This window comes from Citrus sinensis, chromosome 9 (genome assembly GCF_022201045.2).
Source record: "Citrus sinensis cultivar Valencia sweet orange chromosome 9, DVS_A1.0, whole genome shotgun sequence".
Lineage (NCBI taxonomy): Eukaryota > Viridiplantae > Streptophyta > Magnoliopsida > Sapindales > Rutaceae > Citrus > Citrus sinensis.
Genome location: NC_068564.1, coordinates 33,273,039 through 33,296,736, shown reverse-complemented (window position 1 = coordinate 33,296,736; position 23,698 = coordinate 33,273,039). Strand labels below are relative to the sequence as shown.

Sequence of the window (23,698 nt, the reverse complement as noted above, 5' to 3'; positions counted from 1 at the left end):
AGTCGACGACTGCAGCCGCCTCAGCTACAGACCAAGACAGTGTCCACTGCTAAAGGTCAAATTAATATTTGCTTATGCTAACCTTAATAGTCAAAGGAGGTCAATGCAAGCAATTAATTTATTTAAATTTTTTGACCAAAAAAAAACATAATTTTTCCGCAATTACCCTGGCATGCACAAGTGGGGTGTGATTACACAAAAACGAGGTGTAATTGGGGTTCTGCATTGGGCTTATCCATGGTCTATTTTTAAGCCATCGCCACCGTGTCTTTAATGTGTTTAGGTGGCAGCGCCCTGGGCCCTTCAAGCTCCAATTCCACCGTTTTACGAATTTACCTTTTCAACTTATTTATTTATTATTCACACAAGTGAGGACTGCAATTTTTGATCCCATCTTGGACAGGACCTTAATGAACTAAATATACATAGCTAACTACTAAGCTATTCCTAAATCGTAAAATATTGATAATATCTGATTGTTCATACAAATAAAGTAGCAGATGTACAGAGTTTAAACTAATTGAATAAAATGTATAAAGTTCTCCAATGTTAAAGGCAGTTAAGGATTAAGGCCTGCAGAAATATTCACAATATTTTACATACTAAAAGTAGTTTATATACAAAGGGGAGATTAAACTTAATTAGCTCATCAACCTATACAAAAGAAAAATCAAGTTCAAACTCCCATCCGTGAAGGGCTTATATTTAGAGTACTAATATTATTATGTACACTTGTCTTTCTTCCATCACATCTATCTGCCCAAAGCAGGATCAGGAAGGAGGAGGTGAATGAATGGAAGTATCAGGTAACATGGCTACTGTCACTATGAAGTATTCACAGCCAATTGGGAGTCCAAATGGGTTAGAAGTTGTTGATCCAGAATTCAGAGCCAACCTGTCAGTCCCTGTATCGAAGGTCAGGCGATCCACTTGATCTGCCTTGCCCTGCCCAGGCCTGGTGGCAGCAGGAGGCAATGGCTTCGCTGTTTGGCGTTCAATATGCACAATCTGCCCAACAATGTAACTGGGTCGGCGTGGGAGATTATCAGTAAACAAGGCTACAGATTCAGCAGATAGGTAGTAGTTTGAGCAGTTCCTGTTGATTGCCTCATAATGCCCGGCTGAGTTGAGAACAAATGCAGCAATCTCATGAACTTCTAGACGGCTAAAAGATATCTTTTCCTTGTTTGCCTAAAGAATATCATCCAGCAGCTTTGCTTAGGCATATTCAATGCTTTTAAAGGATGCAGCTTTTTAAGGAAAACAAACACAAGAAACTAAGAACATTCACAGCAAATTACCTGCTTTTCAAGCTGATGCTTTGTGTACAAAGTTTTAACCAGCTCTTTCTTTTCTTCCAATTCCTTCTTAAGCTGTTCATGTGCCAGCTCAACTTTTCGGTTCTTGTCAAGCAACTCTTCCCGATGCCTTGACAAGAAAGCAACTCTATCCGCAAGGACCCGTATGCATTTCCGGAACTCAGCGGTTCCATCATCTTCATTGTCGCTGATGGAACTGAGAATTTTCATTGCAAAACAATTCTCATTTTTTTTTCTTGTTAATAAACAGAATATCTACAAAGCTACAATAATTCAAGCCTTTTTATATGTCTGGAATTAAATAAGGAAATTGAGTGTTTTAGATTCCTAATTTACTGGCCAATAATAATAATTTTATATATATGTATGTATGCATGTATGTATGTATGTATATATATGGTGGAGCAGTTAGGCATTGTTACTACCATTTTTGAATTTACCAAGCATACCATTAATACCATATTTGCCATGTTGAAAAGAAATTTCAAAAGGAACAATCAATAAGCCACATGGTAGTTAGTAATTTAAGATGGCTAGGGAGAAGCTTACTTGGCCAAAGATTGTGCCAAGGTGCGCAAAGAATCAGCAAAACCACCTGCTCCTTCCGAAGCAAAAACACAGCTACGGAGTCTTTCAAAGAGTCCCCGCAGTTTGACTGCAGAAGCACGCAATGCACTATACTCTGATGCCCTCCGGTCAGCCGCACATAGATGTGTTTGGGCCTCCTCTCTTGCCTCATGCAAACAATTCTCCAAGTGAGCACAATTCATCTGTTACACACAAAAAAAATAGACACACATATAAGAATATTACAAGATTGTCCGGGATAAATTTATAGAGGTATTTCCATGCAGGACAGTAACTGGCATCGTCATGAAAAATATTTCAATGATATATTGTAATATAATTACCATAAACAAATGGGACAATAGTTGTAAAATCAATGTGCCTTAAGTGCTTTTCAGGAAGTGAGCAAGAAACTGCTTTCTTAGGCCTTATTTGATATTGAGATGCTGTAACTTTTTAAGTTACAGCTGCTATGGAAAAAAAGAAAGCTATAAAAAAGTTAATAGTATGTAGTAAATACAATTTTTAAATAATCATTTTGACAAAATTAGGAAAGATATAAAAGATTTTTCATCATACAAATATAAAATCAAATCAACTTAACTTTTAAGCTACAGCAATTAGTGTTTACCAAAAACTTTAGTGTAGCTTAAAAGCTACAGCTACCCAAGTTTAATCTCAGACGAGGCCTTAGTCAAGGTCAAGTCAATCTTCTCCCAAAACATTACTCCCATAACGGCTTTATGGACAAGTACTAGGGGAAAGTAGTTTATAAAAAATACGCCAAAAATTAGAATTTGATTTACAAGGCAAGCGCTTTCATCCACTAAAGACTTCACAAATGATTTGTTTCACTTAACTGTAATCAATTTCTCATCCTATTTATTAATCCATTCAAGTGTATTCTGCTAAAGCTCATTGATATTAAGCATAACATGTTATTTGTAGCAAGCCAATATAACTAAATAAAGATCCTTATTTTCAACCACAGTAAAAGACAAAAAAGGAAACCACCTCCAAGCAGCTTGTCAAAAGATAACTAAATAAATTTACTCTATATTAGACATGTACTGCTGTCAGAAACATAACTCATAAATTCTGGCTACATTCTCTTAAAATTAAAAGACTAGACCAACAATGTAGTGAAACCTCTTTTACCTGAGATTCATCAAGGAGTTTCTGTCTCATTTCCAATTCCCTCCCAAGCATCACAACCTCCTCCATTACAGCTTTAAGTTTGGTTTGTGTTTCACTCAATTGATCAGACTTGTCAGCAAGCGCACTTTGCAATTTTAACACAAGTTCACTGCTGACTTTAGGATCCAAACCTGAATCAGCTGTGGCGTCACACGGCAAGATGTTATGAGGCTCCGGCATGCTCTCTGCAGTGGAACTATTTGTCATTGACATGCCCAACTGCCCTGGCATCTTATATTTACCATCTTTTTCGTTGATTGGCAGTTCTTCACGATGTGGCTCCATCATTGATGAATCTAATGGAGGATTTAGCATTCCAGAGGAATCCAACATATTCTCATCCACCCCTTCTCGACCTTTGCTTGGCTGCCTGTTGAGAAGGGCCAACTTTGCATCAAAAGAGTTTGACACACAAGAAACCTCATCCATGGGCTCAGACGTAGAAATACAAGGCATATGCGTCTCTCCACCGCCTGAGGATTCTGGTTTACAGTCATCAGCCTTCTCAACCAAAAGGGTAAAGTCAGAGACATCCTTACCGTTTGAGTGCTTCTGCTTCATCAAATACTGATCAGACAATCTCTGCTCCAGTTCTTGAATCCGCTTTTCATACGATACACACTGCATTTGCTTTGCCTTAAGCATAGCTTGGATATGTTTTCCATACTCATCCTTCAGATGCAACGCTTCAGCTGTCTTCTCTGCAGCATTCTTTAATACACCATCCAGTTTACTGTCATCCAGCGATTCATATTCCATTTCAGGACACAAAGAACAAATTAATGCAATAGCAGAAGCAAGTTCAGCTTTCAGTTTTGCATTCTCAACTTCCATCTTGCTAGTTCCAGCAATCTCTACTAATTCACATCCCTCATGAAGCTCTTCAGGGTCTTCTCTATCTAGAGCATCCAACACAATCTCTTCAGCTTCAACTGAATGAGAACCGTCTCTCACATTTACAGGCTTCTCACCCTTTCGAAGTCCAGCCAAATACTCAGGGGCATAAACTTCCAGGTCTGAAATGTCAATGTCAAGCAAATTAGTATCAGAAGGAGCTATGTTAACGTCACATTGATTTGGAGTATCATACAACCCCATGGATCCTAATATGTCCCTAGGAATATACACACTATTTGCTTTCAAAAACTCCTCCCTTCTCCTGACCTCGACCTCTCTCTTTGTTGCAAGCCTTTCAGCCAACTGTCCAGCCATCCCCATGTACAGCTTCATGGAGGCCTTTCTTCTAACTACTTCAGCAAGGCAGGCTCTGTATGCGGGGCCAATCCCACGGACCAACTTTAGGTCAGCAAATATATCATCCTGACGTACCATTGCCTCTCTAAAAACAGGAAACTGCAACTTAGCATCTTTAATGACGTAAGAGACATAGGTTATCTTTTGCATGTAATTGTGCACAAAGACATTCATTTCATTCTTCTTATCCTGGCAGAAGTCAAGGAGCTTAGAGATTGAACGATCACAAGCCTGCATCCTGGGCAGGTGACTTTTGTCATGGACATCATACATAGGACCCAGAGCTGAAACTGCATCATGAGGACGAAGAGAGGAGGACAATTGGCAGGATAGACAATCATCCACGAGCTTCTTCACTGTACTGACATCTTTGCTGTACAAAAAAGTGTAATTATTTGTTAGTGATATCGATAAAATTCTTCTACAACACAACTAATAACAGATTGATGCTCTATGTACACCTGCACAAAATGTTCAAATATAAAACACATTCAGAATCCTTCAACAAAATATCTCCATTGATGCATACTTCACTACCTCAGAACCACTTAAAAATGCATTCAGAATTTATGATATTGCGAACATCACATAACATTATAAAATGGACCCCAAACAACAAACAAAAGGAAAAGATGGAAGTGATGACATTTAGTGAAACTAGCGTACAACAAACCAGTACTTCACAATGCCAGGAGGAAACATGGGGAGCAACAATGAACCAACCTCAATGACTGCATTATACTCTTCTGTTCATTGATGAATCGCTGATGCTCTTTGATCATCATCTCTAAGTTCTTTATAGGCAAAGAAGCCCTGGTATTAAGCAACTCCTCAACTCTGCGCTTAACATCATCAAAAATCTGCTTAAATTGTGAAACTTTGTTCTCAAACTGCCTGTGAGAACTGCTGCAAGTCTCTGCCGACTTCCGCAAGTGCTCTTCCTTCACAAAATCCAATAGGCACTTGCAAGTAGCTGTCTGTAAACTAGGGTGAAGCTTGACAGACCTCAATTTCTCGATATCCCTTCCAAAGTTTGCTAAAAGATCAGAATGAACCCTTTGCTGCTGTGAATATCGCTTCATGAAGTCATTATAATTTTGGTTAATCACTCTATAGTATTGCTCCAAATTACCCCTGCCAACCTCCACAGCTCTCTCTTGCACCTTTTGCTCCCTCAAAAGCCTTTCACACATCTCAATCTTTGCTTGTGTACGAATATATATAGCATGACCCCTATGGTAATGGTACCTAAATTGCCTCTCGTAAGAAGGCAATGCCTTCAAAGCTGGATCTGGCGCATCATCTAAAGGGTGAGGGTCTTGTGACAAAGCTGGTGGTGGTGGGTCTGCAACTTCAAGAACATCAACTTGCTCAGGAGAGGGAGGTGGCGAATTACTTTGCAACCTGAGTTTATTGAATATAAATACTTCTTTATCATCAGACGGAAGCCTATAAGCTGAAAGCAGCTTTTGTGGCTCCAGTTTCATGTCCAAGCAGAGAACAAGCTGATCATTGAAGTTTATACCAGCAGCAGATTCAATGAACCGCATAACTGCCTCAACAGGTGAGTTCTCATTGCAATCAAGCTCAAACGAATGGCCATTCTCTGAAATATGAACTAAAAGCTTGCCCTCATGAACCAAAACTTCAGTAATACTACAGCTCATCTTCTCTATTCTTATCCTTGGAAATCAGAACTCTCCACCACAAATTTTGTAATTCAATGAAACCAAACAATCAATATCAGAGGAGAATTCAAGCCTATACCCAGAAAATATAATCAAATTCACCGTTTAAAAGATAACTCTCATCAAAATGTAAACTTCATAACTTTTTTCCTTTTTTTTTTAATTGTTACCTTAATACTTGATCAAAACCCTTAGTTGTCACCACCCCACTAAAAGAAACCTGCAAAAACAGCCCAATATTTACAACACCCACCAAAGATTGAAGCTTGAAGAGGCCAATAACAATCAGCCAACCAACAAGCTCTGTCCGGGGAAAAAAAAAACTATTATCAAACACACCGACCAAAAGGAATCACACAATACCCGTCTTGAACCTTAATCCTTCGAAAAAGCCCAATCCAACACCAACCCACCAGAAATTACCTTAAAAAAACGCTAATCGTTGCCCACCCATCAATTAATTCTTCAAAACCAGTACGAAAACCAAATTAGCCCCAAATTTTCCAAACCCAGTAAAAAGTTCGAAACCCCAAATCAAAAAACCCTAAAAGGTGCTTTTCTTTTTCTTCCTTTTCTTAAGAGAGAAGAAGGTAATCAAAAGCGATAACGTGAAGACGTGAATCTAATAAGAATTTCTCAGGGGCTAAAACTCAAAACCTTATAAGGTTCTCTTCACGAAACCCTTTTATTTTTCTTTTGTTCTTATATCATAAGTACTTTTGTAACCTACGGTTTCTTAACAAATATTTTTTTTATTTTTTAATAACAAAAAATCGACAAAGAAGCTTCCGCAAGAAGTAACAAGAGCTCTGTCTCTTCTTCTTCTCTCTCTATCTTCTTCAAGCAACAAAGTACTGCTACTGAAGAGAAAGTTATTTCATTCTTAAATAATTTTATTCAATATTATAATTACTATCATACGAAAATAACATCTGGGATCATTATTTTTTATTATTTTCAAGTAAGGACATATCTTTTCCATTTGCATCGAATAAGTCTCTAACCCGTACAGAAATAACAGAAATACCCTTTACTAGTAAGTTGCATGCTCTTATAATGTGATGATAAAAGGTAATATAGATAATTTTGAGTTTGCATGTCGTGTCAAATAAAGTTATATGAACAATGATAGAATTTTAATGATTGATTCACAATTTAAGTTTTAATTATTATGTGTCATTCATTTATTAAATAATTAATTTTATAACTGAAAAAATTAAATATTATATCATCGACTATATAAACGTCACATTAGCTAAGACTCAATTATTGAAATTTCTATTTTGCTGTTTTAAACTAAAAAATAAAAATTTATTTTTTATTTATATATATCAATAACACTGAATATTAACATACTACGATTATTAAACAATTATAATTGCATCATTCATTTAACATCTTCTTAATATCTTTTATAAAATATTTACAACACTACCCACTAAGAATTTAATACGTTTGCTCCGGTATAAAAAGACAAATTGTAAAATATAAAAAATTATAATAGAAACCAAATGGATTATAAAAATATCAACATATGTTTACTCCATCACCACCAATTAATATTGTGATAAGAGATTTTGCATATTGAAAATTCTTCTTTTTTTTTTTATACAAAAGGAGTATAGCAAGCACCTAGGGTATACAAAACGAGGGTATGTAGCCTCTAGACCATCATTTAGAAAACTGCTACCCAAGTTAGAAGGGTAATTTTGGAATTTGAAAATGAATAGATATATCTATTTGACACTAGTAGTGAAGTTTTGTTCTTTATGTAAGAAATTTAAAAAATAAGGATCTGTATGTAGTTATAGTGCCATGTTGCAATTTTATATTAGGAGTGTATTATGTATAGTTGTACTTGTAAAAGAAAACAAATTAAACAACTTAAATTTGAGTAGGGAGTTGCTAACGGATGTTACCATGAGGCCTTTAAAATATTCGTTTGCTCCGATTTCTACGGAAGAAACTGGGTGAAATTTTTCAAGCAAAAATAAATTACAAAATTTAGTAAAAGAATTTTAGAAAAACATAAAAATTGATTATTTGCTGCCGGAATCCATTTGATTAATAGAGTCATTTTATGCATTCATGGAACCTGTTAATCAGTAAAAAGCAATAAAGAATATTCTTATAATAAAAAAAAATTATGATCATAAATTAAAAAAAAAATGAAATTGTTCATTCTAAGCTTCAATATATAATCATTCTATTCTCTAAGTGGACCTACTGTTCGCTATATATGTAAAAAAAAAAAAAAAAAAATTCCTAATACTAAAGGACTTTTTCTCAAGTAAATGACTGAAATTTCCACTCTATTTATGTGAGTGGAAATCAAATCGAGACTTTTAGAAATTTTATTAATTTGATAATTATTCATGTCCATCTCAGTAGTAATTTGATAACTAATACGCATCAATACATTGCTAAAAGTGGCCCATTTTAATGGCAAAATCATAACACATGTCAGGTGCCAATTTTAGTCACTTTATATCACAATCAATGATCGATCTAGCAACAATCATATTCATCATCACAATCACACACCGCGCATGTTGCCATTATTCCATTACCATTAATCTCTTAGTTGATCATCAACAACATTCAAATTAATTTAAGAACTGAAACATCTCTACTCTTGGTTTAAAGTTCTCACACATAATTAATAGATTTCAAAATTTTAATTCAAATCGATAATCCGTTCATAACTGTGTTGCACTTCACTAAATACCCTCTTAAACTTGATAGCTATAGATCTCGCATACAATTCACTCGATATCAATTTAATTAGAAATTATCAAAATATTAAAAATTGTGTTTAGTAATATATAAAAGAAATTATATAATAGTTAGATCATAGCCGTACGTAGCTAGGTAGTAAAAGATCATTCGGAATTCCAATAAGTAAAAACAAATTATTAAATCTTCAATCAATCAATCATCAGAATTAATTATGTGTTTTCTTGGCAACTTCCTGCATGTGCACGATTAAAATAGAGACGGAATTATGCCGGTAAAGCTCAGGTGAAAATGAAATTGTAATTTTCTTGGCAACTTCATCGATCCGCTGCTTTTGTTGTTCTGCATGTGCATGGAAATTGTTAAAAGTTACTTTCTGCTTTGTTTAAAGCTACATTTGGCATTATTAAAAAGAAAAAAAAATTGACGATCGGGATGAATTTTCTTTTTTAAGGAAATAATTTTTCTTTGTTTAATTATTTAAAGGAACACATTTATTAAATTTATCTACAAATTCGACATCCACTCTTTGACCAAGTGGTTGTCACCTCTAATCTACATCAGTCCCCTTTCTCCCCATTAGAATAGATTTTCACATTAGCTTTTTAATTTCTATGTATGCTGATTGTAAAACAGTCTAGAATTAAGATTTGATACAATTTAATGATATCCTTAATCTAAAGTTGGACTTATATGTGAATAATTATGTGTTATAGACTGTTATATAAGGTTGAGTTTTAATAAAAGTAATCCACTAAGCTTTTCGATAATATAGGCTTTAATGTATCTAATAGGGTATAGGTCTTTAATGATGAGTTAAAATAAGAATATCTAAAGATAACATGAAATTTATCCATATGAGTGGTTATAGAATATGACTGCTAAATTTTATCATCGAACTGCGTATAGTAAATGGTATTGATAGATTACTCAAGTTATTTTGTGACAATAAGTCAGCAGTGTTATATTATAATAACAACAGGAGATCGACGAGGTCGAAGCACATAAATATTAAGTTCTTAGTTATTAAATAAAGAGTTTGCAGTGGATTATCATCTATAGAGTATATCGGCACAAACTCTATGATTGCGGATTCGCTTATTAAGGAATTGTCATCCAAAATGTTTCACGAGCAAATTACTCGTATGGGTGTCATGTCACTCAAGGATACTTAGTTTTAGTAGGAGTTTGTGATTTTAAATACTCTTATAATATAAACATTTTTCAATTTATGGATATTTAAGGTATGTTTTGGTTTATTTACATTCTGATTTTGGTATGCTTTGATCTTACTAAAGTTCAAGGTGGATCAGTTGGAAATAGCTGTGTTAAGATCACATTGCATGAAATTTTCATGCTACACATCCACATCATAATCCGTGTTATTCAATTGTATTAGCACATCGATTATTGATGGGTCGAGTTACGACAGTTGTAGTAAAAGTCGCCTTGATCCTATATTAATATAATTGATGGACTGGATTGGTTATAGATATATTTTGGTAATAACAACAAGGTTGAATTTAATACAATAATTTTTGCAAAACAAGATTATAAGGTTACACATATAGCTCAAGTTGGAGATTGTTATTTGTTGGATACTTAATCCAACACTAAGTTTATATGTGAATAATTATGTGTTGCGGACTGTCATATAAAGTTAAGCTCAATCAAAAGTGATCTATTAGAGATTTTTGATAATTTGACTTTTAACGTATTTAATAGGGTGTGAGCCTTTAATGTACAAAGACTTAAGGGTAATTTCTATTTTTATGATGGGTTGAAACATGGATACCTAAAGATAATAGGAAAATTATTTATATAAGTGGTTATAATCTCCAAAATCAAATGCATCGTTCTGTTCTTTTTTGATGTCTCATCATCATAGAGAGTATAGAGAGAAATTTAAATGATTTTCTAGGATAATGCATTGATTTATAAGGCAAACCACAAGACTCTAGAAAGTAATTGTGCATTATGAATTTATGTGCGTTTCTACATATTTTGTTGTAATTTTTTATAGTATAATATAAATATTTCTGAATTTAGATAATGATTTAAAAAAATATATATAATATGAATATTCCTAAATTCAGGTGATGATTACCAAAAAGATTAATTTGTTGTTTTAACATTAATTTAATGTTTTAGATTCAACGTCAAAGCCTGAAATACGCCAAGTTTGACGTGAAAGATTAAAAGTTTAACCGGTTGGATTTGAAATTTAATGCAAACAAAGACTTGAAATATAACATCAACATGCTTTAATCTAATATATAACGTTACAGATTTTAACGTTAAAACAACGTATCTATTATAATTTTATTTTTTTATTTTTTAGTACGTATCAAGTTTGTTCTAACAGGTCATTGAAACGTGGCTTCACCGATTAGTTTGTTAATTGGTTGATTACGTGTTGATTAGGTTTTGGAATTAAACATGTGAAGAATAGCAAGTCATCTCTATATATATATATATGTATTGTAAAAAAAAGAAAAAAATCACGTGATATTAAAATACGTGGTGACTGGAGATATAATTAATTATTAGATCGTGTAAAGAAACATCCACGAGGAAGCTACCTAGGGTTTTCGAAAAGTTATAATGAGGTAATTAATTAATTGGTTAATTACCTTCGATCGAGGGTTGACCTTGTCTATAATATCTACATCAAAAGAGACGACACGTTTAGTGTTTTACTTGGACAATCAATCAAATTGTAGCTCCACGTTTGGTACAAATCACATTTAATAATGAGTTGATAACGAAAGAGAATTACGCTGAATAATACCACCCATGTGATTTTCATGCAATTTTAACTTACATATTTGTGGACTTTGTCTTTGTGAAAGAGACCTGGGAAAAGAACAGTATATTGCAGGTATACCAACCGTAGCATATGACACATGCTAGCTTTTTGTTACGTTGAGTGGCACGTCAATTATTGAGTTACCGTCCAATGGCCCCCTTAATTTAAAAATTTTGCATGCACACTTGGGAATTAGTGATGATAAAAGAGTTAATCAAAGTTAGTTGGTGTGAGTGGTTCGGCACACTTACTCTTTAAGAGAGGTTAGGAGTTTAAATCCCGCTTTCTTATTGAGTCGCCATTTTAGCCAGTACTTTATCTCTTATGAGCATATCCGGTGCGAGCGGAGATTAGTCTAAATTGTAGTACGAGCTTAAAAGTGCCTCCCAAGATTGGGGTCTACTCAGGACCACCTCGTGGTTCAGATAAAAAAAAAAGAAATGATAAAAGAGTTAAAAATGTATAAACTATTACATGCAAGTCATTGTCTTATCTTTGCTGTACATATTTATAAACACACACAGAGACTCGAATATATCCATTCTTTGTTTGCTATATCAATAAAATAACGCAAAGGATTTGGATTGCCAAAGAGATTGTATGTATAACTGCTGGCTATTTATTGGGTCCTTGAGAAACAATAATGGTCCATTGTATATGTATTTGAATAAGCTCAAAATTAAATTCAAGAATTAATTACATTTGTAACAACTCATATATATTGCTGCTACATAGGTTGGTAGTGTTCAAAGCAATTTACGAATCTTTTGAGTATCTTTGATCAAGTACAAACGTTAACCCCAATTAGGTTTACGATTTAATTTCTAACACAATAACTTGATTGGGTGTAGTATGCATGCATTTGTTTCTTTATCATTTTCCTCTGATTGTTTTAGTCGGACTGATACTTGTGAAATATGAAACAAACAATGGCTCTGCTATCATCATTGGGTAGATCGACAAACAACAAACTCATCATCTAAGCACAAGACTATGAATCGCACCTCATGTTTCTAAAGTTAAACAGCAAGCATGCATGGCATTGGCATTGCCTTGTGACATCAAAGGCTTGGAAGTCACATGGGATGTTTGATAAGACGAAGGTGATGTATTTAACCTATTTCTAGGGCAAAAACAGGACCACCACATGGAGACATCTTCAAAGTACTGCAAGTGCAAGCAACTTGTTCAGGTTCCTTTAAATAACCAATGCAATAATTGTTAATGCACCTCCACATATCATCACGTGCACTCTCTCTTTTGAATGATCAAGACAAATTCTTGGCTTGATTCTGATCCCATCAACTTACCAGTTGTAGTCGAACATTTACACGATGTTCTTTAATTTATGCTTCGAAATTAAAGAACCATTATAATATAAGCACGTACGAAAGATTGAAAAGGTCACTCTAGATTCATCTTTTTTAATTTTTTCATATAACCCAAAGTACATCAATACAGTTATGTGAGAATCCGAAGTTATATCGTAGCTTTACTGTAAATGGCCTAATCATTAGTACTTATAAAATCCTACAAATTTATTAGCATCTATCTTTGTTATAAAATCCTACAAATTTATTACAATTTATCTTTGTTTGTATGCAGAAACAAATCATAATTCTCTTCTCTAGTTTGGAATTCAAATCAAAAATATATTTTCCAACTTGTTTCTAAATTTGTCCTGGTTCTAATCTTTGACAATGTTAGTTTATCAATTAATCTTTGACAATGTTCTTTCTTTAATTTCTCAATTAATATTTTATTATTATTTTTTAAAAGTTTGGACGAGATTGAGAAACTTCATTAATTAAACGCCAACATTTGCTTATATTTTAACTAGGACTAGTGGGCACAATGCCATTTTATAATTAGCCAAGTTACACCTAATGGGCAAGTAATAATTTATTTTAGAGTAATGATATAGTCACAAACTTTATACAAAATGATGTGACATGATAAAATTGGTTGAATTAAATATCTCTTATCTCACATGATTTATTTTTATTATTTTATACTTTCATTCAACCAATGAATTAATGACACATCACTTTGTATAAAATAAATTTGTACAAGAGTTTGTGGCTGTATCGTCACTATTTATTTTATCCTTTATGAAGTCAATAATTAATAAGTTTTATTCATTAAAAGGACATTGGATAGAAGTTATATATATATATATTGACCTATGTTGCAACTGTGGTATGATACTACAATTGCTTTCAACCATTAGATCCAACTAATGTAATTATGCAACTGTAGATCTAACGGTTAAAAATAACTGTGGTACCATACCATAGTTGCAACATAATTTTACCCATATATATATATATAGGGAGCTGCTACCTTACATGTAACATAAGGTACAGCCTCTCACAAAGCTGTGGGTCCAAGTGGGACTCACATTTAAATTTGTGAGAGGTTGTACCTTACATTGCATGTAAGATAGCAAAAGCCATATATATATATATATATATATATATATATTTCAAGTTGGGTTTATTAAATTTCAGAGCAAAATAAGGCAACTCAAAAGGACATGAAGTGGAAACACATTTTACGAGATTCATCATCTTGGTTTAGAGGCAGCCATGATTGCTTTCCCAGTCCAGCTGGCAAACCATGGGCTGGTTTTTGCACAAAGCTTACTATTGGGCCTATTTCTTGTAATAGAAGAGCAACAAGACCAGGGAGTGAATGCTCTTGTGGTCCAAGTTCTTTGGATCGAATTGGTCTCTCTCTTTGTATTCGATTTTATTATTATTATTATTTTTTAAAATTTAGATTAATAAAATATTTAGGTTTTGTTTTTTATGATCAGTTTTGATCCATTACTCAATGTGTACAGCCCCCCTATCCTGAAACTTAATTTCCAATCACAAGGAAAAGATATAATGAAGAAGCTAATGAACCAGCTGGGTTTGTTCCTTTTTTTGGGCAAAACAAAGCCATGCAACTCAAAGAAAGACAGCTATTATAAGTTTATTCTGTTCAACTTGGTTTAAAAGCAACCACCGTGAATTTTTTATTTTTTAAGTGCTTCCTAATGATTTTTTTTCCTGCCATTTTAAATTTTTATTAGAAGTGATTAAAGAATTAAAAAAAATCATAAAGAGTAATTTCATGAATTGAAAAAAAAAATCATAACGAGAAATTTCATCCGTTTTAAAGAAACTCATTAGCTGTAAATGTATAATCATTTACACATTATTGGCAATTAACTTTGTTAAATTCAATTTTTCTTTTTAAATACTTCCTTATGAATTATGATATTTAAAAAAAAGAAAAAAACTTCCTTATGAATCACGCGTCTCTCAAACGACCCTACCAAACAAAAAGCCTGCAGAAAAGCTGTTTTTGGAAAACCGAAAAAAAGGTTAAGAAAGAAAGCAAAAAATAAAGCAATTACATCATTCAAATCATTCATCGAACCCACTATTCTGGACAGAGAAATCAAAAGGGCTTAAGTTCTGTTCAGCAGATAAACTGAACAAAGAAAAAAAAAAAATTCCTCAGAACACTATCATTGGCTCCAACGTTTTTGCTTGATTATGTCTTCTTTATAAGTCGCAGTACCCCAGTACACTAAACCATATAAAAAATGGCTTATAATCCAAAAGGGGCTTCCTTTCTTGTTCAAATCTTGTTCATTTGCATAATTTTTTATCTGGGCAGTGCCTTTTCAACAGACCCAGTTGCCCAGCAAAAACTTGACAGAGTTGGGAAGCTACCTGGGCAAAATTTCAATGTCAACTTTGCCCATTACTCTGGTTATGTCACAGTCAACGAAGAATCCGGGAGGGCTCTCTTTTATTGGTTCGTTGAAGCTGTTGAAGATCCTGATTCCAAGCCTCTTGTGCTTTGGCTCAATGGAGGTCTAAAAGCTTTAACCTTTTTGTTGTTTCCTTTTTTTGGATAAACTTTATTTTGTTTTGATTGGTTACTGTGTTTTTGACACCTTTCCTATTATTATGTTGGATTTTTTTTATTACTTTTCCTATATCCCATAATTTACTCTTAATCTGTACAATGCACATTGGTCATGTTCATTTGCTTGTTTTGGCTCTTACTTTTCATGTTGATATATTGTTTTTCATTTCTTTTGAGTTAGTTATATTATTAGTGTTCTCATTCTTAATTCTTTTTTTTTTTATATTAATTATACCTTCTTTTTTTTTAATTTTACAAATTGGTTCTGAACAAAGTGCTGTTTGTTTAGGGCCTGGGTGTTCATCCATTGCTTATGGAGAGGCAGAGGAAATAGGTCCTTTTCACATCAAGCCAGATGGGAAGACCTTATACTTGAATCCTTACTCTTGGAATCAAGGTGAGAGATATCTTCCTATGAGCATCAAACCGTTGTCTTTTGAGGGTCCAGAATGAATAATTGAATAAACCCCTTTTTTTGCCTTTGCTTTTGTTTAATTGTTTTCATATGAATTCAATTATATCTGATACCTTTCACCACCTCCCAGTTGCCAACATTCTGTTTCTTGATTCCCCCGTTGGTGTTGGTTTTTCATATTCAAATACATCCTCTGATATTACGACCAATGGCGATAAAAGGACTGGTAATATTTCAGGCACTTTGTATGTCATATTCTGCTTTGAACTATTGGTCACTACTGCTGGCTTGTACGTTGGTAACATGCCATCTTTCATTTGCAGCGGAGGATTCCCTAAAATTTTTACTAAAGTGGTTAGAACGGTTTTCACAATTTAAAGGAAGGGATTTCTACATCTCCGGGGAGAGTTATGGAGGTACTTAGTATTTTCTGTCGGTATCTTGTCTATCTACAGTAAAACATATGTACTCCTGTTTCCACACAATTCTGTCATGCAAACTTGCAATTATATTTTTAGCTCTAGCGAGTGGATTGCCATTGTATACGGCTTATTACATCTTTTTTACTTTATATGATGACATTAGAGCTTCTTTTAAGTAGATTTCTGGACATCACAAAAATGTTTTTCAGGGCATTATGTTCCTCAGTTAAGCAAAGCAATCATAAGGCACAACCAAGCAACTGGGGAAAAAGCAATTAATCTGAAGGGCTACATGGTATAGAGTCTTTTTTCTGAAACAGCAGTGATTCATGCTCATGAAGTGTATGCAAACAACTTGAATGCTAATATGCTTGAGTAATGCAGGTGGGAAATGCTCTAACTGATGATTACCACGATTACTTGGGCCTTTTCCAGTTTTGGTGGTCAGCTGGTTTGATATCTGATGATACGTACAAGCAACTAAACCTTCTATGTGATTATGAGTCCTTTGTCCACCCCTCCAGTTCTTGTGATAAGGTCCTAGAGGTTGCTGATAATGAACTTGGAAACATTGACCAATACAGTATTTTCACCCCTTCCTGCACTGCCAGTGTTAGCCAGTCAAATCGGCTGCTTAAAAGAATGCATGTGAGTAAATCATTTTATGAACTATGTACTTATTAAATTGTAGGAACTTTCATATTCTACTATTTTCCTGTAGGTTCCATTTATGTTGAAATATGATGTCATCTGACAGGTTGTTGGTCACGCCAGCGAGAAGTATGATCCTTGCACTGAGAAGCACTCAGTTGTGTACTTCAATCAACCTGAGGTTCAAAAGGCTCTCCATGTTATTCCAGCAGTTGCACCAGCAAAATGGGAGACTTGCAGGTAGTTCTTTGAAGAAGTGCTAAAAAATTATTAGTCGCGTAGCTATCACCGAATCCAAATGAAGGAGAGTATTAATACATCCGCATTGGCCTGTCTTGTTGGAATCCATTATAGAAAGTGGAACCTTAAGCTTGTATCCACAATATTAACAGCTGACATTTTACATCCTTGATTGTTGACTTAGGTGGCACCAACAGTATACCCTCGTGATTTCTTTATTTTTACTGCTTTGCAGTGGTGTGGTAAATAATAACTGGCTGGATTCTCCTAGGACAGTGCTGGACATTTATCGTGAGCTTATACATTCTGGACTTCGTATATGGATGTTCAGGTTCTCTCAATTTCCGAATTTGCATTTACGTCTTTGCTTTCTTATTTTAAATTTATTCCTACACATGGTATGCTTTCCCCTCACTGTGTCATCCCTGTTCCCTCCATTGTTTAGACAGAGATTTGCTGACATTCTTAGTTTTGTTTGATTTTCTATACGACAGTGGTGATACAGATGCTGTGATCCCAGTTACGTCCACCCGTTACAGCATAGATGCTCTTAATCTTCCAACAGTGAAGCCCTGGCGTGCCTGGTATGACGACGGGCAGGTGAATTATACTACAAAACCATTCATTACCTAGATATTGTATATAATATTTCGCAGAATGAAATGTATGGAACTTTTATTTACTAATTCCCAATACAGTAGTCCTAAGAAATAAAATAACCTGTTAAACAGGTGGGAGGATGGACCCAAGAGTATGCTGGACTTACCTTTGTCACCGTGAGGGGAGCAGGCCACGAAGTCCCATTGCATAGACCCAAACCTGCTCTCACACTAATCAAAAGCTTTCTATCAGGAAGGTCAATGCCATGCTTGGAACGAGTCAGCCACAGTGACTCATGAAGCTTGCATTCTCACTTGAATTGTAAAATAAAGAAAGCATTTGTGATTCTTATAAAATCCGAAGCAACTTTTGAGATCATAATGGAATTCGTCAAGTTCTTATTTTCTTAGATATCTTGCAATGAAGCATAGGGAACCATGTGTAATATGTAGTCTGTGCAACTGCGACGGGTGTCACATTAACAAGATAACAATAAATTGAGAAAACATGATAAGAAATTACTTAAATTGAATGAGCATCTTGTCACTTACTATGTTTTGTCATCGAGCTTTTTTTTTTTTCGGTTGTACGTACAAGGGACGTGGAAATGATAGGTCATAGGTACATCCAATAATAACCTATTAGCAAATAACAGGTTTGGACATAAAGAGTTAAATAGCAGTAGGTTCTTTAACATCACCGCTGTAGGTGCCATGGTATGAACATTTGATAAGCGGTTGCCTTGTATTTCAATCGTTTTTGCTGTCAACAATTGTTGGAGATCCATCAGCAGCTTCATGGTGCTTAAAAAACTTTGTAATTTTCTGTATAGGGTCATAGTTGATTATATATACTCTTCCAAGTGTTGATTCGTTTTACTGAATGTATAAAATTCAAGGCTTTAAACCAGAATAGATGTTTAACTTGGTTGATGGTGTATATTTAAATTGTATACCGTCCTTCGATATTTAAATGAAATATGAAATTATTTATGACTTTATTGAACATAAATATTTAAACAAAAGAAAAAACTTAAAAGACAACTGGTATCCAAGTGTCTAACATCTCAAAAGTAATAAATTTGCACTACCCACCGCACCCACCACCATAAGGTCTGTGACCCATGATGTGGGAGAAAATAACATTAATTTGATTGACCATTGGTAAATAATTTCTTTAGCTTCTACTAAATTTAAATGTTTGTAAACTAATTTCTTCCATGATTACAAAAGTAAAGTATCTGATATGCGTGATGAGATTATGAAGAAATAATGGAAATTTAAGATGGTGATACAAGAATTATTAAATGAAGATATTCAATGTACATAAAAAATGATTTAATGTTTGGAATTAGTGGAGAAAAAGAAAATGATGTTAAAAGTGAAAAAGAAACTTATTTTAATTTCAATATGAAATGTGAAATCCATGTAACCGGTTTCAAAAAAAGTAAAAAGATGTTATGTAGAGATTGAGAAAAACAAGTATAATAGTATATATTGAGAACAAAAAGTAAAGGAAATAAAATTATAAATGTGGGACTGTATGAATTGAAAAGTCTCAAAATATTGAAAAAAAGGCTAATTTATCTTAAAATTAGAAAAGAAACTAAAACAATCAAAAACCTAAATTCTCACTACCTTTTTAGTTTTTTATTCTTTTTATTTTACGGCTGATTTATGAAACCCATCGGTTACTAATAGAAACTGTAACTTGTAGAGTATTTATTAAATTCAAATTGCTTCCGGAGTGGAGCGGACCAAGCAGGCCCGGCCCAGTATTTCTCCTCTTCTTCTTCCCCAAAGTCACTCTGAACCCCAACTTCGAGTTCCGGTTTGTTCTTTACTATACAAACAGCTGAGGCCCCTTCTCTCTCTCCAGCAGCTGTTATGCTTCACCGTCGTTGATCGGCGGTCAGATATTAATCTGTCTCTTCTTTCTTCTTGCTCTCGCATATTCATTTGTACATATAAAAATATATGTTTTACATGTATGTGTGTACGGATGCTCGTATATTTGATCATACTTACAATAGCTTCATTTAACTTGAGTGGTTCATGTTATCAAATGGATCTATTCAATATTGTTAATTAGCTAAAGCCATGTTTCTCTTTTGTGTTTAATTTTTGTTTTGCCTCATCTTGGAGGTGGCTTGTTTAATTAATAATCAATCTTGAAATTGCTTCTTAGTGATTGGTGTAAATAAAAAGAACATAGTGTTTTTTTTTTCCTTTTAATGTCTGTATGTATGATCATATGGTTGAGATTTCTGACCATAGAGGTTTAGTGAAAATTTGAAGTTGGCAATGTTACGTTTCGAGTAAATATGACCTTATGAAAACATCTATCCACATGGTATCCATTTTGGGAAAAGGATTTAACTCTGTTGTTGTTAGAGTGAATATTTCCTTCTCGAAGTTCTATATTACGGTTAGGAAACATTTGTGAATGTGAACTTTATGTTTTCAAGTGAAAGCATTTACTTGGCTTTGTGATAAAGATGTTAACTTACAGGGTTATAATATCATTATACATGGTTAAACAATAGACTCTGAGTATGATGCTCTGCGGGATAAGTTTTGTTGTATGCTGAGTTTGTTATTTTCAGCATGTACTAAAAACCCAAGAAAGACACTCATCTCTGAATTACCTTATCGAGTACTGTCCTGGTGGTTTATTGTGCTACTGCTGTGAGCCAAGACAAAGGAAAGCAAAATATTCAGATTCATGGTGGTGATACTGCAAAAGAAAATTTGCATTATCTGTTCTCTGTTTCTTGAAAGAGTTCCTCCATTGTGGAGTTTTTAGCTGGTTGTTAAACCGACTATTTACAGTGCAGATATGTCATTTGGGACACTTCAACTCTGTGGGCCAAATCCTTTAGTGCTGCTAGCAGAAAGTGTGTTTTGAACAGGTATGCACAGTGCAAATATCCTCAATAATTTCGTTCTTATTCGTATCTTTTATACACAATTACCTCTTTATAAATTGAACTGCTTCAAATGAAGGGGCAAAAGGAGGAGAATAGGCTGACTGGATAACAAAAATGGTAATCTCCAGTTCCAATCCTCAAAACAGGGAGCTGGCAATCAGGAAGAGGATCGCTAGCATGTATCTCTCTCTCTCTCTCTCTCACTCACAGATTTGTAATTAGCAACAAGTGAAATACAGTTGAGAGTTTTTGTTTGGATATATATTAGATATTGTGTGAATTTAAACTCTAAATTTTTGGGACAATTGCTGAAAAAGAATCTTTGATCATCAAATTTCATTCTTTCTTGTCAGCATTGGAAGTGGAGTGAACCTTTTATAAATTGAAATTGTACTAAAATCTCGAAAGTGACTAATCTGCAAAGTGGTTTTAATTTCTAGATATGGCAATTATTGTTGTATCATCTATATCAAGCAGTCTTTCTTTCTTCTTCATTTTTTATTTTTCCTGTAAAAGGTGATGTCATAGGCATATTCTAGAACCTTTCTTATTCTACTTCTGTTTGTTGTGTTTTTATTTTCCCTTGTCTGTATCGATGTTACTACATTGATTACGTATTTCCTCTGCCATTATATATATAGCATTATAGTCAAGCATCCTTGAGGCAGTTAACTAACTATTTGGTTTTTTGTTTAGATACAATAAGCGAGAAGAGGATTTTCCATCATTGAAAGAATACAATGATTACTTGGAGGAAGTGGAGGACATGAGTAAGCATTTCAATATTTCAAATCATTAATCCTAGTGAGATTCTAAATTTGAGGATTTTATTTTGATATGAACTCTCTGTTGCAAAGTATTCAACTTAGTTGAAGGAGTAAATGTACATGAATTTGAGGAGAAAATTCAAGAATACCAGAAAGAAAATGCAGAACAAATAATGATAAATCAAGCTCGGAAGGTACTTGTTTTATCCTAACATCATCTGTTGTTGGTTATTACAGTTATCCGATAATCAAAATTTGCATTACTTAGAGGCTATTAAAAATTCATATAAATGTAACAGGCAGAAGAACTTGCTGCAGCTCTGGCAGCAAGCAAAGGAATTTCTGCACAAGACGATACCAATGGGGTGAGAATGTTGTGTTCTATAATTAGTTCTTGTCATGATTAACTGATCTCAGTTTCTTGACTTCCCTAATCTATAATAGTCACTAAATAAAAGTTCAAGAGAGATGTCTCCTTAAAATTCTTTGTTTCTGCCAATCCTGTCACCACTTTGTGGAAGTTCATGGAAAGGCCTTTTCCAATGAGTGCACGTTTATATTCATTACTTAATTGTAGTAGTAATGCAGTTCGTAATTTATGTCTTCAGACACTGATTTTTATCTCTTAATTGAAAAACAAGGGATTTTATTGGCTAATATGTTTTTTTGAGACAGGATCCAAGCCAGAGTGCTCTTGGAGGCATTGGTGTTGGTGGTACACAGGGACAATATGTCCCTACGCTTGCTGGAGGACAGCCGAGACCAACAGGAATTCCACAGCCTATAGCTCATGCAGGTGGCATGGACTTACACAGTTATGACAATGAGGCTATGATGAAACTTCGAGCAGAGAGAGGTGGAAGGGCAGCAGGATGGAGCATGGAGCTGAGCAAGAAAAGAGCACTCGAGGAAGCCTTTGCAAGCATTTGGATTTAATTTCTCCAAGCACCAATCATTCTCCCCGATTCGTTGAAGGGCCTCATTAGGATTTGACACCAGTTTCCTCATTTGTCTATTTGAAGAGGGAACTATAGATTTTCTGTCAAATTCTGCTATGAGAGTTAAGCTTGTTAGATTTGACATTTTGACTCTGAAGATTTCGCATGTCGAGACGTGTAACATTATTGCCACATTTTAGTGGAAAAAGTTGCATCTCAGTCCAATCTTATTTTGAACTTTCTTTCAAAAGTCAATGAGAGCAGTGGCAACTTGCAATGGCTTCAAGGTGATGTAAATGCTAACACTAAGTTCACTTTACACATGATAAAATCCCGTCTTGAAAATAAGATGTGTGGGGTCTTGAAAACAAGATGTGTACGGTCGACCCGATCACGTGGGTGAGAGTGGCTAACATGTTACGAGTGTCGCTAAATTTTCTCTGATGCTCCTCTTTACCTTAGAAAATTTTTATAAAGGTAACTCACAACTTAGGTTAATTTCTAAAGTAACGCCAATTTTTTTTTTTTTTTTAAGATGCTAAGAAAGAGTGCTGTTGGTAATAATATCTTTGATAAAGACAATGCATCTATTGTTGGGTAATAGCATGTCTCTCACTGATCGATATTTTCCGCAGCGGAGTTAACTTCTACAATCATTCTAAAAAGTCTGCTAAGATATTGCTTGAGCATGAAGTAAGGCGTTACACGAGGGATATTCTTAGAGGGCTTGACCATATCCACAGTCATGGTGTAGCTCACTGTGATATTAAGCTGGATAACATCTTGCTGGTGCCTGGAAAAGACGCTGGTTTCATGGCTAAGATCGTAGCACGAGGAGATAAGTGCTTACATGAGAGGCACGGTTTGTTAAATGTTACCGGAGTTGGTGAAGGACAGGTCGCTGACATATCCTGCTAATGTATGGGCACTTGGGTGTGTGGCTGTGGAGATGTGGCTGCAGAGATATCAGCATGGGGTAGTTTTGACGTGGGCTTGCTTCAAGAGATGATCTTTCAGAGCTCATTCCTTCAGAGCAGAACTGCCGGAGCTTCCAAGTAATATTTCATAAGACGGGAGAGGTTTCTTGAGCAAGTCATCAGGGATCCTCAGCTTACATGGACTGCTAAACAGTTGCTGGAGCATCCTCTTCCTTCTGTTGATGAATGAGTCATTTATGTGTAAATCTGAAAATTCTTTGTAACTAGTATACTAATTAACTTGAGAGTCTTTCCACATATT

The 23,698-nt window shown here is 34.5% G+C and overlaps 3 protein-coding genes across 7 annotated transcripts; 2 read left to right on the top strand and 1 right to left on the bottom strand.

Moving 5' to 3' along the window:
• Window positions 1-582: 582 nt before the first annotated feature.
• LOC102616967 (autophagy-related protein 11) lies at window positions 583-6,889 on the bottom strand. The gene is made up of 5 exons (XM_006473968.4): window positions 5,061-6,889; window positions 3,045-4,710; window positions 1,869-2,089; window positions 1,302-1,515; window positions 583-1,191 (listed from the first exon to the last, which is right to left on the bottom strand). Exons 1-5 carry the CDS (start codon window positions 6,002-6,004, stop codon window positions 772-774), a joined length of 3,465 nt encoding a protein of 1,154 aa, XP_006474031.2. The 5' UTR covers window positions 6,005-6,889; the 3' UTR covers window positions 583-771.
• An 8,005-nt stretch (window positions 6,890-14,894) lies between these two features.
• On the top strand, window positions 14,895-18,234 carry LOC102617275 (serine carboxypeptidase II-2). Of its 2 annotated transcripts, none has more exons than XM_052434429.1 (10): window positions 14,895-15,442; window positions 15,787-15,894; window positions 16,043-16,138; window positions 16,236-16,328; window positions 16,544-16,629; window positions 16,719-16,982; window positions 17,092-17,225; window positions 17,410-17,556; window positions 17,720-17,825; window positions 17,957-18,234. In XM_052434429.1, the coding sequence occupies exons 1-10, from the start codon at window positions 15,169-15,171 to the stop codon at window positions 18,122-18,124; spliced, it is 1,476 nt and encodes a 491-aa protein (XP_052290389.1). In that variant the 5' UTR covers window positions 14,895-15,168; the 3' UTR covers window positions 18,125-18,234. The 2 variants fall into 2 exon arrangements, with proteins under 2 accessions (XP_052290389.1, XP_006474032.2); XM_006473969.3 differs by having other exon boundaries at window positions 14,897-15,442; window positions 17,461-17,556.
• Window positions 18,235-19,532: 1,298 nt separating this feature from the next.
• On the top strand, window positions 19,533-22,678 carry LOC102617561 (uncharacterized). Of its 4 annotated transcripts, none has more exons than XM_006473972.4 (7): window positions 19,533-19,735; window positions 20,662-20,736; window positions 20,840-20,933; window positions 21,451-21,524; window positions 21,612-21,715; window positions 21,821-21,886; window positions 22,197-22,678. In XM_006473972.4, exons 3-7 carry the CDS (start codon window positions 20,869-20,871, stop codon window positions 22,455-22,457), a joined length of 570 nt encoding a protein of 189 aa, XP_006474035.2. In that variant the 5' UTR covers window positions 19,533-19,735; window positions 20,662-20,736; window positions 20,840-20,868; the 3' UTR covers window positions 22,458-22,678. The 4 variants fall into 4 exon arrangements, with proteins under 4 accessions (XP_006474035.2, XP_006474033.2, XP_015384405.2 ...); XM_006473970.4 differs by having other exon boundaries at window positions 20,831-20,933; XM_015528919.3 differs by having other exon boundaries at window positions 20,657-20,736.
• Window positions 22,679-23,698: the final 1,020 nt, after the last annotated feature.

Coding starts and splice junctions, on each gene's coding strand:
- LOC102617561 (XM_006473972.4), top strand. CDS start 20,869: ATGGTAATCTCCAGTTCCAATCCTCAAAACAGGGAGCTGGCAATCAGG. Junction 21,716..21,820: donor TGATAAATCAAGCTCGGAAG/GTACTTGTTTTA, acceptor TAAATGTAACAG/GCAGAAGAACTTGCTGCAGC. Junction 21,887..22,196: donor CACAAGACGATACCAATGGG/GTGAGAATGTTG, acceptor TTTTTGAGACAG/GATCCAAGCCAGAGTGCTCT.
- LOC102616967 (XM_006473968.4), bottom strand. CDS start 6,004: ATGAGCTGTAGTATTACTGAAGTTTTGGTTCATGAGGGCAAGCTTTTA. Junction 2,090..3,044: donor AACTCCTTGATGAATCTCAG/GTAAAAGAGGTT, acceptor TGTGTGTAACAG/ATGAATTGTGCTCACTTGGA. Junction 1,192..1,301: donor AGCATCAGCTTGAAAAGCAG/GTAATTTGCTGT, acceptor GATATTCTTTAG/GCAAACAAGGAAAAGATATC.
- LOC102617275 (XM_052434429.1), top strand. CDS start 15,169: ATGGCTTATAATCCAAAAGGGGCTTCCTTTCTTGTTCAAATCTTGTTC. Junction 17,226..17,409: donor GCAAAATGGGAGACTTGCAG/GTAGTTCTTTGA, acceptor TTGTTGACTTAG/GTGGCACCAACAGTATACCC. Junction 17,557..17,719: donor CTTCGTATATGGATGTTCAG/GTTCTCTCAATT, acceptor TCTATACGACAG/TGGTGATACAGATGCTGTGA.